Source organism: Biomphalaria glabrata, chromosome 10, assembly GCF_947242115.1.
Source record: "Biomphalaria glabrata chromosome 10, xgBioGlab47.1, whole genome shotgun sequence".
Classification (NCBI taxonomy): domain Eukaryota; kingdom Metazoa; phylum Mollusca; class Gastropoda; family Planorbidae; genus Biomphalaria; species Biomphalaria glabrata.
This window is the reverse complement of record NC_074720.1, coordinates 12,142,077-12,157,785: the sequence shown is the minus strand read 5'-3', so window position 1 is coordinate 12,157,785 and position 15,709 is coordinate 12,142,077. Positions and strand designations below refer to the sequence as shown.

The 15,709-nt window shown below is 34.5% G+C and overlaps 1 protein-coding gene across 8 annotated transcripts; it reads left to right on the top strand.

The window, feature by feature from the left end:
* The first annotated feature begins 255 nt into the window (after nucleotides 1-255).
* On the top strand, nucleotides 256-15,700 carry LOC106071947 (uncharacterized). Of its 8 annotated transcripts, none has more exons than XM_056043883.1 (15): nucleotides 256-303; nucleotides 3,608-4,371; nucleotides 5,856-5,938; nucleotides 6,149-6,357; nucleotides 6,453-6,513; nucleotides 7,141-7,329; nucleotides 7,525-7,637; nucleotides 7,774-7,900; nucleotides 8,092-8,191; nucleotides 8,314-8,416; nucleotides 9,711-10,708; nucleotides 10,855-11,028; nucleotides 11,132-11,223; nucleotides 12,389-12,579; nucleotides 12,988-15,700. In XM_056043883.1, the coding sequence occupies exons 2-15, from the start codon at nucleotides 3,645-3,647 to the stop codon at nucleotides 14,765-14,767; spliced, it is 4,947 nt and encodes a 1,648-aa protein (XP_055899858.1). In that variant the 5' UTR covers nucleotides 256-303; nucleotides 3,608-3,644; the 3' UTR covers nucleotides 14,768-15,700. The 8 variants fall into 8 exon arrangements, with proteins under 8 accessions (XP_055899858.1, XP_055899859.1, XP_055899852.1 ...); XM_056043884.1 differs by lacking the exon at nucleotides 256-303 and adding an exon at nucleotides 527-880 and having other exon boundaries at nucleotides 8,092-8,179; XM_056043877.1 differs by lacking the exon at nucleotides 256-303 and adding an exon at nucleotides 527-880.
* The last annotated feature ends 9 nt before the right edge of the window (nucleotides 15,701-15,709 follow it).

The following is a 15,709-nucleotide window of genomic DNA, read 5'->3' as shown; positions in this document are numbered from 1 at the left end:
GCTATTATTGTAGCTTTTCCTTTTATTTAGTTTACTATAAAACTTTATACAATTTATTTTTTATTTAATTTACTTTTAGATCTATGTTTTTATTTACAATGGGGCTTCCTCTTTCAAACATGGAACTGTACTATAGTCATTTAATTAGGCCCACGGGGAATTTTTTTTTTTCATGTAAACCAAACATTGTTGTGTATTGGCCTAAAATGCTTTGCAGTTTGCACGCATATCATAGGGTGGAGAAAACGCCTACAGCGGACGTCAACATCCTTGACTTGAATGTTGGTACAGTTCATGCTTAGGGTAAAATGCTATCTTAATAAGACACATAATTACTTTTTTTACATAAAGAAAAATATTTCAATGATTAAAATAAGATGATTTATGTTAATGCATTGTCCTATACTAAAAAAAAATAATAATCCATTAAATAAAAATTATTTTTGTCTCGTTAGTAATGCTGACACCCCTAGTCATGCCTTGTTTTCCGTTGATCAACTAACCTCTGAAACCACGTGATAATGTTAACTGTGAAGTAAAGGACAAGCTTGAAACGCTGTAGATTGACGCCATGATCGTGAATTAAGTTCTGTGAGGATCATAAATTGCTTTTTATCATGGAAACAAAAGTGGACTCGAAGGAAATTTCAATCTCGAACAAACTTAATCTTTGAGTTTATATATCCCGTGCCTTTTAATCTGAAGTTTTTGTCTTAGATAACTCTCACAAACCATTCAACTAGCCTTTTTAGACACACCCTCGCATTTTTTTAAAGCTAACCTTAAAAAAAGTTGGAGGGGTGAGAGTAAGGAAAAAAAGGCAGTTCAGAGACTTCAAAATCATTGTTGTATGACTAGTCAAGTTGTTTAATTTGTTGAGGTAAAACGTGTTTAGTGGCATATTTTATTGCAATTTTTAGATAAGTCAATAAATGTATTGAAATAAGCACGTCCATTAGCTTTAACATAGTTGTGACGTGTCACATAAATTATGCTAATGATAAAGTAGGTCACGCGGCCGCCGTGTTGTCGAGTTTTAACAAAACTGGTTTGGGTTGGATCAGCGCCTGCGTCGTCATTGTTGGGATAGTGGCAACCAAGGCATAGCTTGCCATACGTTTGGAGGCACAATCAGTGTTATGTTCATGTTTATACAAATGTCTTTAACTTAGATCTAGATATATTTTGGTATTATCACTTGTGAGTTACTTGTAATGTTCATCATACGTAGATAGATATAATAGACATTTTAAAAAGTTTCTTTGAGGTTAAAATGTTCAGCTAAGGCATACGGACGAGCCCATTCTTGAGTGGTCTCAATCAGTGTCAATGACCCAATTAGATCTCTACATCATCATTATTGTATTGTTTTCATGCTGCTGACACTGACTTTTTAATTAACCTGATCCACTTTTTTAATCAACAAGAGAATTGAATGAGTATGCATTGAGTGTGAATTATTTTGCACATTGATTGGTTATTAGTTTAAATCAAATTGATGACGTCATGTACATTGCGATGACGTAAGCGTTTTTGACGTTGACAACCACTTGTTCCATTCCATTTTCGTTGTTCTCTAATTCGGGCCTTTAATATTGAGCTCACAAGTCCCAGATACTTTTGATGGATCGCTTGACAAACTTTAACTTGCTAACCAAACATTCAAACGTTTTGAAGTCATAAGAGTCAATATAGATTGCGTATAAGGCTACATGTCTGTGTAAAACAATTGAAAGATGTCTACATCATGTAGATCTAGATATCGATCATGTCTGTCATGGCATTATTGATTTTAAGCAGACTTCGATCTCCTCGCCCTTAACACTATTAACCAGTTGTCTTCAGAGGTTACTTAAACGTAATGTAATGTTATTTATGTTCACCCGAGTTAGATCTATTGTTTTAATTCCATTCATTAGCTACTCTTTTCTTTAAGCTTAGTACAGGGGTAATAAACATTCGTCCCGTCAGCCCAATTTAGCGTTCTGAGAAAGTAACCCTTTTATTTTGAAAGCCAAGTAATTTTAAAGTAAAGAAAAATGTTCCAGTTGTTAACACTAAACAGGCAAATAATATCCCAATAGGTCTGTTTCTTCAAATTCTTGGTGCACATCATGACCATAGTTCCTAGATCTACTACCATCCACGTTTGCCAAATTATTTTGTTAAGTTGAATTTATTTGCATTCACGTAGATTCTGTATGTTATCATTGTAATTGACTGCCTGACATCAACAAAAATTTTCAACATAGGTCTTTAGACAACATACTGTCCATTGCCTGGGATAAATAAAAAAAAAAAAGAAAGGTCCTTGGCCTTGCGCCAAGTCCAATCTATTATTATCTCAGGCGGGTCTAATGTAGGAGCGGGCTCCGCTAGTCTCGTGTAGCAACACACAGTCGCACACTTGCTTTGTGCTGTCTGGCCTGTGCTGAAATCGAAGTTCCCTAGCCGTGACCTAGATTTTTTTTTTCTGCGCGCTCTCTCTTCTTTCACAGTCCGTTCTGAACTTCAGTAAACGTAGGCCAATCCTAAACCTGTAGCACATAAACCACTGAAGCACTAAGACCCTTTTTTGTTTGTCAAGACGCATTGAGAAGGAAATCGCGGTTCGTGTGATCGAAAATACAATCATTTTATTGACATTCGCTGTCTAGGTATGATACAAGGGACACTAAAGAGAATGATTTTGTTCTCTCAAAATTAGATCTAGTTAGTTGCACATGTCAGTCATGTCCTGGTACCAATTTGAAGCTATTTAACAATAGATAACTTGAACGTAATCTAACATCTTGATTTAGGTTGTAATTCATGTATTTGTTTAGAGAAATTTAATATTTAAGCTTTAAAAACAAAAAGGTGGGGGTCCTAATATAAAGTTCGTATACTATAGGATTTCAGGTAAGGAGCAAATGACTTATTCGTGAAATACTGTGCAGAGTGTGCATTTGGATTAAAAGACAAGGATGACCAATTCTATGAAAAGGAACAAAATAATTTGTCACCTGTGGTTGAAAATTAAACTAAAATAACCTTTATAACATAATGTATGGTTCTTTGATAAATAAAAGAATCCATATTAGTCATGGGCTTTCTTAAAGGCCTACAAAATGGATAAAGGCCACGTGATCGTCTTGACACCCCCAACCCAAAAGCCTTTGGTATTCGCCTTTACTTAAAATCGAATGTTACACAAATAAAATACACCTAGATCTATATAAATTGTCTAGTTGCCGGAGATGGGATTTGTCCACATTGTAAAATTAAAAATAGACCTTATCAGTAATAATCCATAATTGTTTAGTGGCATATGCGCAGTCAAGGCCGTTATCTATAACACATTTGGTTTACGTCTCGCGACAGCTTTGAGCCACGCATCAACTCCCCCCCCCCCCTTTTTTTTTTCCCCTCAGGACTTAGTCACGAGGTTTGAAACACAGCTACCGACACATTTGTGTATGCGATAGTATAACTTTAAAAGTAAGCCTAAAACCGTGTCAAGGGGAAAAATGATACACTGGTTCACTTATACCACATTTATGCGTTTAAATAAAAAGTTCGCTACATATTAAATTCGATTTATGGAACATGCTTATTTTGTCTACAGGTCGCGTTGTAGATCTGATAGCTAGTAAAAGAAGATAATGTCAGAACCTGACCCTAAATGTCCAACTGAAGACGGGGAGCACACAGATCAGGATTTGCCGAAAACAGTAACAGATGGTAGTGATGATGGCGTAGATGGGGAAGTTGAAGATGAAGGTCAGATAAGTGGCGAGGGTGTACACAAATCTACTAATAAGAAACGAAAATCCGTTTCAGAAAAAGACTCTAACAGAGATGTAGATTCTAAAAAACACAGAAACAGTTCAGACCGCAGACACCACCATCATCACCACCATGCTGCTAACAGCAGCAACTATCGAGAGTACAGGAGGAGGCGTTCTAGCGGCCACAGTGATGGTGACCAAGATCTTCATGGGTCTGATGAAGATGGCAGATTTGGTGGCAGTTTTTCCAGAAGACAGTCAAACTCTGCTGGTGACTCTCACAGTAGTGAGCCTTATGATAGGAACACTTCTCCCAGAAAACATCAGGAGAGGGGTCATCGCAGTCAGAGATCAAGAAACAATGTGGAAGATGCACCAGGGGCTTTGATAGATTCTTCTGAAGATCCTCTGTCAGTATCTGGCAGTAGCAAGAAAACGTCACGTGCTAAAAAAGACTCCAGAGTTCCACAATTAGAGACAGTTTCAGATAAAGGCGAGGCTGAAGATGGTGAAATTTTAGAAGACGGTGAACTGGATGATGATGAAGAAGCTAAAGATGATGTAAAAAGCAGCATTGAACACAGTAAAGGTGATAATGAAGGTATGCTAAAAGTTTTTGCAAGAGCATGAAACATGACTTTGCCCTACTTATTGTGCTTAAAATTTAAGCAAAAAAAAAAAAAAAAAAAGAGCAAAATCCCCTCCCTCTAAAGTATAAACATTTTGTTGTTTGAAAAAAAAAACAACTTTCACACTAACACATAAATCATCTCATCATATCACAAAACATTAATTAATCAAAGTAAAAGTAACTGGTAAAAAAAAAAAAAACAGGTTTCCAGTAGCTTACTTGCATTTTTTAAGAACTCTCCTTTGTGTAGAATGGGGTTTAGGGAAGTACATTTTTTAGCTTGAGAGTTTGACAGCAGATGGTGTAAAGAAAATCAAACAAAACTTGTGACAAGCAATTAGAGTGGTTAATCATTCATTAGATACCGGTTGCAGATGAGACTAAAGTCCTGGTGTTATCAAAAGCTTGGTGGAAGAGACCTAGAGAACTGAAAAGCAACTGAGTAGAGCTAAAAGTCCTGTTGTTTATCTGACAGAATGATGAGTAGTTGAGCATTGAATGGCTGCTGAGCCAAATGTTGTGGTGTGAATATAAAATATTAGGGACTGGGGTAGGAGGGGTTGGAGAACTAGTTTGATGGAGTGGTAAAGCAATGAACAGCGGCTAAGCTTGAAGTCCAGGTGCAAATATGAAATGGACCTTAATAAATTAGTGCTAAAATTTATTGCATGAACATAAAGTGAATGAAATTTCGGGAGGGGGGGGGGGGTTCATGAAAGAGCAATTAAAGGCTGTTGTTTTAGAGGTTCTGAAAATTCAAGGGTGAGGGTGGGGAGCAGTGAAAGCAAGCTGAATCAAGAGTCATTCTGGAACTGACATAATTAGTACCAGTAGTGTGTAAGGCATAGAGAAGCATTGACTGTCAAAAATCCAGGTATGAGGTGTGGTGAATGAATACAGACTTCTATTGCTGCTGAGCCAGGTCTCTGTTTTCTGATTAAATAGGAATAACATTCTTAGTTCCCAACTTTAGTAGATACTGACATCACATTAAAGTAAAATTGATATGCAGTCATTGACTTTTGCTGCTTAATCATAGATGACACATACAGAAATCTTTACTACTTACATGAACCTAGAGCTAAGTCCTGAATTCTGCTGACCTAAATAACAAACATGATCTTATATTAAATTGAAATTTGTTGAAAGTCTCAGTACTTGTACAATAACAGTTCAACACTAGAGCCAACTCTTAATGAAAAGTATAGTTTGAAAGAGTGGATGTGTATTGAAACCTTTTGGTTATGCAACATTATAAGATCACTATGGCCCTAGTTATCTACCAGCCACCATGATGCTAAATACCCTCCAACCTTGTCAAAAATACTGATCTCAACAAGACTTGTCTGAAAGCTTTATATTTGCTTTACTGGTCAATTATATTTAAAAACCTTTTGCAGGTTTTCTATTTTAGACTTTGATCAATTGAGTTGAATTTCAATAATTCTCTGTAGGTCAAGATGAACGTCGAGTTGATAAGCATGATAGAAAAAAGTCTAATTATAAAGACAAGCGGAAACGTGAATCCGATGATAAGGTAAGATTGTTGATAAAAACTTTTATTTTTGCTTTGTCAATCAATAACATTTCTGTTAAGGGAAACAAATTAATCTTTTCATTAAATGTTTAAAATGAAAACAAAATTATCTAGAATTACATTTTTTTTAAAATCTAAATTTGGTGTATATAATTTTTATCATCTAAATTAGGATTGTTACAATGTTAACTAACTTTAATACCTTTTTAGCGCAAACATAAAAAGCATACATCAGAAAAAAGTGATAGTCAAAGTAGTAGTCAAGCTCCTACTTGGGGATCTGGTTACCAAAGCTCCAAATCTAAAACTTCACGCAGCAGCAAATCTTCCAGTAGACATGGAAGTCGTGGAAGTAAAAGCCATCAAAGTCCTCCTGGTCCTTATGACAGTCCATCTCCTTCTACAGATTCAGAAGAGGAGTAAGTAGAGACATGTTAATTACTGAATACCTAGGTTTTATACTCATTATTAAGCACCAGTATAAAAAATAATTATTAAATTTCTTTCGCGACAGGCCATTATCTAACATGAAAGAGGGTTACATCGATGCTTCAGTTGCTGCTGACGAGAAAGAGGTAAACAATTAAGTTAGCTCATAAACTTGTATTCAAGTTGCTTCTAATGCAGAAGAAGAAGCAAAAGGTGGTCTTTTTTTTTTTTCAATGGACCACAATTCTGTTGTAATTTCATTTGGTTATAGGGTTATAAATATGAGTATACAGTAAAAAGGACATAACTAATGCTTTAAAATGATAAAAAATTAATTAAAAGAGGTCTTTTTTCTCCAAATGTATACCTTTTATACCATTTTTTGAAAGGTTTGCAATTCTAAAAGTTCTCTAGCATACGACTCTGGAAACTCTTAAGTAGTTCTGGACTTTAAAAAATATTTGTAGACCAAAAGAAAAATAGCTTTAAAATTGATAGCATTCAATAATTTTAGATTTTCAAACATGGAAGCAAGTCCATAACTAGCAAGCTTATTGTGTGTGTCCAGTTTACAACATATAGAAGTATAAATATTAACTAAATATTTTTAAAACCATGTCATAATTTATTGTTATTTTTTCCTTGCTCTAAATTCTACTTTGGTCATTTGAAGTCACCTAACTATACTTTTGTAAAAAAACAAAAACAAATGTGACTCTAAACACTTATTGAATATAAAAAGTGACTTTTGGACTATTTCACTTGATCTGCAGGGTGTTTTCAGCAATAAAACTAGTCTGAAAAAAAGGAAGCATGACAGAAGTTATGACAGGAGTGACAGAAAACGTAGCAGGAATCCAGAAAACAAGCCAGATGGTCCACCGAAGAAGAAAGCCTTGATTGACATGGCAATGTCAGATAGACCTGTGTGCAAATTTTATTTGGAAGGAAAATGTGCCAAGGTTTTGTTTTTTTTTATTGTTGCCTTTACTGTAATTTTTTTTTTTTTTTTGTTCTGTTTTTTACCTTAGCTCTTGATACATAGTTGTTGTTGTTGTTGTTTTTTATATTAATTTTATACTACCATTACTTTTGTAAACTAGAATTTCTTATACATTATTACTTGAATATTATTTCTTAATAATTTCTGTTTTCAGGGTGGCATTTGTCAATTTAATCATGATGTGGACAAACCCAAAAAAATGGAAATATGTAAATATCATCTCACTGTTAAAGGCTGTCATAAAGATAGGTGCCCATACATGCATGATATCCTTTTTACAATGTTTTCATCTTAACATTAGATAGTTCAAACATGTTCAACTCAATGAACATGCCATTCAATATATTTTGATAGTATTTACAGTGTTAATGAGTGGTTGAAATAGTCCTTAACATTTCATACAAGATTTCCCATGTAAATATTATCATACTGGTGCCAAATGTTACTCAGGGGACAGATGTAAATTTTCTCATGACCCTTTGACTGAAGATACCAGACGAGCTCTGGAAATGAGAGTTGCTGCTGAGGATGTAAGTGGAATCAATATTAGAATTGTTTATTTTCATTTTTTTGATAAACAACTGATGGCCTTGTTTTCAAAAACAAATAACATTATTCTCTTTTTAGTTTTGTATTTCTAAAAATTTAGCCATTGTTTTTAAATCAAGATAAAGTGTCAAAGAACCACTGGTACAAAAAAATTGTGACATTCTATTTTTAGATTATCGATGTGGATGAAGATCAAGATTATGACTATGAATATAATAGATCACGTGACTTTGAAGGTCGCAACAGACCTAGCCTGCTTGGTAAGGAACATGGTAACATTTCATTTTTTCCCACTTTCTCTAATTATAAGTTGTTGTTTTTTTTTATTAATTTATTCATTTTATAATTTGTAACATGTTAACTGATGCTGAAATAAATTTACTCACACTCTTAGGTTCTCCACCAATGAGACGAGAAGTAAAAAAGATTCCATCACTTTTTGAGATAGAAGTCCGACCTCCTGGTCAGTCTCCTAAGCCTTCTCCACAGCCAGTCAGGTAAAGCTTCATTTTTTGTGTTCCATTCAATTATAAAAAAAATTGATATTATATTGTTGAGGAGCAGCAATTTCTCTTCATACTGGTAATAAAAGTAAATAGACCATTTTACTTGTATCATAATAAGAGGCTGTTTTGTTGGAGAATGTTTTTTAAGTGGAAAATCTTCCTACATTAAGATTTCAGAAAATATTAAGATATTAGAAAATGTATGCAGATTTCCAGTGCTGTAAAAAATATTTAAAAACACTTTATCCAGGCTACATCATAGTCTACATGGTGGTTGCTAGGCCTAGTGACGGCTTAGTCCAAGGCTATAATAGTCATTGGTACAGTTATATAGATCTAAAAGCATAACCTATTGATAGTAGAAAAAAACAACATTTTAATCAACACCCCTTTCTCCCCTAAAAGTAAATAGACTGATTTTAACTAACTGGTCATTGTAGGCCTAGCCTACTGTATTATGTGTACTCGGCCATGAAAAGGCCATAAGCTTTTTCCTTGCAGGTTATGCAATAGCGTTAAGTGGTTAGGTGAGAAAATTACTAACTGTCATGGTTAGTCAAGCTTGTAGATCTATCCTTACTCTAATTACACAGATCAAATGTTTCTTAACAAGTTTTTTATCCTTGCTTACTAGATCTAGGTTAAACTGCATAGACATAGATCTATATCTTATAAGAGATTTTAAATTTTACTGCAAGGTTTTCTGTTATATGTCAGTAGAATTTTTAAAAATGAAGTTAGTGTCTTTTCTAAAGATTTTAATCAAAGCGGTAAAAATTAACATATAATATATGTATATACCTTTTTTTATTGTGCAAGAACCTTCCTAATACACGTCTTCATAGATATATGGTGCGAAGCTTATAATAGACACTAGTCTGTATTACTGAGATCTAGGTTTAAATCTACAATAGTATAGATCTACTCAATATTAGGATAACCAGCTCAAGGGGGGGAAGAAAGCATTCTCATCCACAGCCCTCTTAGCACGCCCAAAAAAAGAAATAAGTTGATAGTCCGACTAACTTTAACAACCTGGTAAGATATACACATACATGTTTAGATAACTGTGATGTCACATAGGAATCCTTTGAAAATCTGACCCTCTTGGATGTGCAGAAAAACTACTTCAGAAGAACATCATTTTCTAAGTTATTATTGAAAATTACATGAACAATAATAATATATTCCTTATCTGTAAAAAAAAAAACATAAAAGAAATTGTCAAAACCATTGGAGATCTCTTTAAGCATTAAATAATACAAACCAAATATTTCATTTACAGACCCTCAGGTTTCTACACAGAAACCAATGCATCACCTAATCCAGGAATGGCAAACAATAATGTTAGTGGCTCTATGAGCCAACCCAATATGAACATGATGAACAATGTTGGCCAACGTCCTATGCAGTCAAACAGTCAAAATAACATGGTAGGACCAGGTCTGCTACAAGCTCCTATGCAAGCACCTATGAGGCCTGGGAACTCCATGATGAACAACAGACCCAATATGATGATGAACAATCAGCAAGGTCGAGGTGGTGCAGGTGGCCCTGCTGTACAGTTTTTAGGCCCACAGCAAATGAATAACAACAACCAACCAGTTTTGAACATGCTTGGTGCTATGTTGGAAGCTGCTATGCAGAAAGGTATTAATCCTGCCAACATGGGATCTACAGTTCAGCAAAGTATGAACATGGCAATGAGTAATGCAAATATGGGGATGAACATCCGACCTACAAATATGAACTTGCCTTCCAATAATATGATGTCTAATAACATGAACATGATGACAAATAGCAATAATGCTAATAGCTTAGGCCCAACTATGAATGGCATTAGTCCTAATGCTGGCATTGGCAACATGGGTAATCTCATGAATAATATGGGTTCAAATGCAGGCAGTATGGGCATGAACATTAACATGGGTCCCAATGCCAACATTGGTCTTAATAACAGCATGGGCATCATGGGTCCAAATAACATGGATAACTCTTTGACCAATATTGGCCCTAGTGCTATGAACATAATGAACAATAGCTTTACTCAATCTGATGAGAGAAGTGATATTGGCATGATGGATGTAGACTATAGGATAAAAAGAGATCTTGATGAAGCAGAAACCAAGGATTTAAATGAACTGGATAAAATAAGACGGCAGATACAAGAGCAGATCAAAGAAGATGAGGAGGAGGAGGAAGAAGATGGTCTCTCTATTGATATCAAGAAAGAAAGTGTTGAGCTGAGCTCAGATAGTTCAAGAGATGGTCAACAAAAAGAAGGTATTGTCTTAAATTTTGTCTCATTGATATAAATATATATATATAGAGAGAGATGTAGATAGATATTGCTCCTGATGTACATTTTAAATAATGTATTTGTTACTTGGAATGCTTTATTCAGTTTTAAAATACATTATTTTCTGTAGAGATGAAAGAAGAAAAACACAATTCTGCAGATCTAGAAAACATTGAAGTTCCAGCTCACTTGCCTAAAACACAAAGGGAACTTTTTAAAAGGATACAACTGCAGATCAGGGAAAAAGAAAGGGAGCGCCAGGAGGCATTGAAAGCATCTGAAGAAGCTGAAAGCAAAGCTAAAGGTAATACTATCTTCCTATTGATTTATATTAGCTATAACCATTTCAGTATTGTTTTTCATTTGAAAGCATTATGTGTGTATTTTTAAAATTATGTGTTGTGTAGCTCTAGATGATGATCCCTACTCAAGTGATGAGGATGCAGAGGATGAGAAGAAACCAAAGTTATTGGATGTTTTGAAAAAGTTAAATCAAGAGGTAAGTTCATTAAACTAATAAACTTAATTAATAGCTTCTACTTACATTTCTTCAGTATTTGAAATCTTAAAAGATTATTAGTGAACAAAATAAATCATTATATATATGCATTTTAGCTATTTAGTCATCATCAAGTAAATGAGGCTTAAGTTACATTATAGACCACAAAAAATATGACGTAATATTTTACTTCTTTCATTTTAATATGATAAATGTGTTGAATTTTTTTTCAAAGAAATTACTTCTATACTATAAATTTTTAGCCTTTATTTAAAAAAAACAACAACTTTCTTTTCATTCTGCTATTATATAAAAATATACTTTAAACATTGCAAACTTGAGTTTAAACAAATAATTGGAGCATCTAAGACATAACTTGTAAATTACTTAGTCTCATTGCTAAAAGATTCTAGAACAGTGCTTATTAATTTGTAATACGTCAATCCATTTAGCTATTATAGGGAAAAAAAACACATTTAGCTTTGTGTTGCCTGTCACCTTAAGTTCTATAAAACTAAAAGCACTATTGAAAATCAGATTTCCCCAGAGTTTGTAACATGCAAAAATGAGTGCAACTAATACTTTTGATCTTCTGAGAACGAACCCTTAAGTTTTTAAAATTTAAAATGGAAACTTTTTTTTTCATGCAAACACACAAGTTTTACAACAAAACTTAGACCATGAGTATGAAATAAAGTCGTATTTGTTATTTCGACAGAAAGTTGTTGACCTAGTTTTCTGGTGATGGTGGTCTATAAGTTTTGAAATTACTAGTATCTCCATATTAGCTTAGTTACTTACTTTTCACAATTGATAACTGGTTTATTAATGATTCTCTGCCACATCGGTACTATTTGTTTTCAAAAGGTTTAATGAGGTGCTCATAAAGCTTTCCAATGTAAATTCCACAACCACAAAGCGAACTATATATAGGAGGTATAAAGACAACCACCTTTATAGTTTCTGTTATGCTCTTGTTTATGAGTAAAATAAATTTTGTAAACCCTACACATTTGCAAACCTTACATAGATGCTTTTTGTTTTTATAAACTTGTATACCCTATGGGTTATATGCCTGAAAAATTAATTCTATAACTTTAGGTTTGGCTTCTGTTAACTTATGGTTGATTATTGATTGTTACATTATTGTCTATATTATCATTAGACTATGCCATCAGCTGCTAGTGCTGTGACATCTCAATCCACTGACACAACCAATACTGTGACAACCACACCAACCACAGCTGCTGCACCAGCTTTTGATATCATGCAGATGATAAATGCCATCAAAAATCAGACCAGCTCTTCAGTAATATCCAGTCAAACTCCAGTATCTTCTCAGTCCATTAAGCCAAGGTATTTATAGTACTTAGTAGAAAAAAAAAATTGAATCATTGAAAGAATAATTTGCATACATTATTAGATTGACTGAAAGATTGGCTGATCTTTTATTCAGTTTATTCTAATTTTAGATTCTATACATAACTTTTTTTGTTCAAGTTCATCATGTGTTCCCTCTCTCTTTGCTTTCAAATATTTGTTATGTTTGTAAAAAAAAATCTAGGAAAAAAATACAAAATCATTACTACACTGTAAAAAAAATGTCTCTGTATGTTCATATTCTAACCATGTTAGACTAACATTCAATAAATCAATTTTTTGTTGATATTGTTATGTCAATGTGTAACACTAATGCAAATATAATAATATTAGTAATATTTTAGTGATATTACTTAAAGCTAATCTTTAATAATCTTCTTTCAGCTTCTCTACTGAAGAATCCAGGCAGCACAAGTTTTCATCAGCTTTTTCACCAGCTTCTCCCCCGGGATTCAATTCAAAATCTCCTTCCAATGGAGAAAACAATCTTCCAAGTTTTCCTACCTTAACAGTGGATCCTCCAGTGGTGAATGCTATTCCCACCAAACCACTAATTTACAGTGTGGTCAAAATTTCAATTGACTTTCCTAAACCATACACCACAATTCCAAGTGATTTGGATACCTCTGATCCTGTGTTTAAAAATGACCCTAGGATTAAATTATATTTGCAACACATGGAAAAACAGATGCAGGAGCAGCCCAAGAAACCAGCAACAGATGTAGACAAAACGCAGAAACTATCTGATCCACGACTTAAGAAAGCCCTTGCTGATCCTAGACTTACAAAAGCTGGGGATTCACCCAAGGGAGAGGGGTCAAAACCTGTTGATCCAAGGCTTCAAAAACTTCAGTCTGCTTCACGTTCTGCTGATCCTAGATTAGCAAGGCAGGTCTCAGGAACTATGGATCCTAGATTAAGTAGACAAAATAGTCAAGAAAATAGTTTTATGGCTGGACCAATGGGAATCAGTGCAGGGATGATGGGTAATCAAATGACAGGGATGAATATGCAAATGGGTGGACCAATGAGAGGAGCATTTAACCAGATGGGTGGTGCCATGATGGGTTTAATGAACAACCAAATGTCTGGTCCAATCAACAAGCAGATGGTAAACCAAATAGGTGGCTCCATCAATAATCAGTTAGGTGGTCCTATGAGTAACCAATTAGGCGGTCCTATAAGTAGTAATCAAATGGGTGTCTCTGTGAATAATCAAGTAGGTGGTCCTATGAGTAATCAAATGGGTGGCCCCATGAATCCAATGTTAGGTGTTCCTGGAAGACAAATAAATATAATGGGAAATAACAACATGGGTGTTATTGGTGGTCCTGTGAATAACCAGACAGGAGTCCTAAATAATTTTATAGGTGGCTCTGTTAACAACCCAACAGGTGGATTATTAAACAATGCTATCCAAGCACCTGCACCCAATATCAACAGACTTCAGAATAGCCTTCCAAATAATGATGCTTCAGGTCTTGATCCAAGGCTAAAGAGAGGGTCCATTGATCCTAGGGGTGCAGCTGATCCACGACTTAAAACAGATCCTAGAGAACAAAAAATAAACTTAAAAGATCCTCGGTATAGAGATCCTCGATCATCAGCAGCAGGTTCTCCAAGGAGTGATGACCCAAGACAAGGAGCACTGACAGAAAATGTTAAAATTGGTGGGGATTTCCCAACAGCTGGAAATAACTTTACTCAAAATAGAGATGCAGGCAACTGGCAAGAAGATAGTGAAAGTTTTCAGTGGCGTGCTGACAGTAAGAATGATAAGCAGGACATTGACGAGAGGCTATCTCCCTCTGTCCAGGATATGGAAACTGATTCTCAAAAACAGTCTAACAAATTTGACTATCGGAATGACCCTCGGTTCAAGCGGGTTAAGCGTTACACAGGGCAGCGATTAAATAGCATGGACTATAGCTCTCCACTTGGTGGGGATGATATTCAAGAAGTGGGTGAGCAAAATAGTAGCTACAATAGCTACAACCGCCCAAAGGTGTCCACAGCCAATAGAAACATTCCTAGCCCTGTTCTTCCTGATACATTAGAAGACTTTGATCTTCCTGAATCCCCTACTTTGACTGTTGCTGAACCTGACGTACAAGTGAAGGACTTATTCAAAGCAATAGACCCCACAGCCTCTCCATTTTGTTAAATAGATGATATTTGTTCTTATTCTCAACTGATACATATCTGTGAGCTCAAAGTTATGAACAGTGAACTGACAGTATCTGTATAATAATATTGTAATTTTATGGATGTTAGTTGTGACTTATTATTTAAAAAAAAAGCTTTTTTTTTTTTAATTTTTTTTTTAACGTCTTTCAGGTTAAGAGTGTGTGCTGTAGCAAAAATCTCTTCCATTATATGTCCTTCCTCGGATTGATTTTTGAGTAAATCCTTTCTCCAGTTATCTTCCTATTATTATTTTCTTGACTTCTGTTGTTTCTATTGTGTCTGATTGCTGTGATCTTATTTCAATGAGAATCTAGTACACACTATCCAATACTAAGGTATTTAGTGTACATAGTTTTCTTTGTGAATAATGCATTGTATTGAAATTTATTTAAGAATCACAACCAGGGCTTTCAGTTTGAATAATGTTAGACATATGAAGTTGTACTAGAAATGACCATTTTTAGCCTTCATGCTATATATTTATGTTTATGTATACAAGGAAATATATTCAAATGGCAGTTTCCTAAATTGTACTTCAAACTATGATGTATCTTTTGTTCAACAATGAAATCAAGTGAATCTTTTTAGATCTTTGCATAAATAACTGCTGCTATTGGATGACTCATGTCCATGTGATTACTTGACACTATTTAGAAATACAAAAGTGTGCAGAATGGATGAAGATGTTTTTCTTTGCTCTAACATTATGAAGGTGTCTGTAAGTTTGTGAACTATTGCATGCTGCCTAGACTGTTGTAAATAGTGTATAAATAGTGAGACCAAGTAGTGCTCAACTACACAACTGCTGTACAGTGAGCTCATTAGATGGTGTCCATACCTTGGTTTCATGTAGGATTCTTTTTGTTCATTTTTTTTGCATACCATACTTCATTACAGACATTGAAATAGACTGACTTTG

What these genes read in the sequence shown, in the direction of transcription:
- LOC106071947 (XM_056043883.1), top strand. Translation starts at nt 3,645, where the DNA reads ATGTCAGAACCTGACCCTAAATGTCCAACTGAAGACGGGGAGCACACA. An exon ending in TTGCTGCTGACGAGAAAGAG is followed by an intron (nt 6,514 to 7,140) that starts GTAAACAATTAA and finishes CTTGATCTGCAG; the next exon opens with GGTGTTTTCAGCAATAAAAC. An exon ending in TCTCAGTCCATTAAGCCAAG is followed by an intron (nt 12,580 to 12,987) that starts GTATTTATAGTA and finishes ATCTTCTTTCAG; the next exon opens with CTTCTCTACTGAAGAATCCA.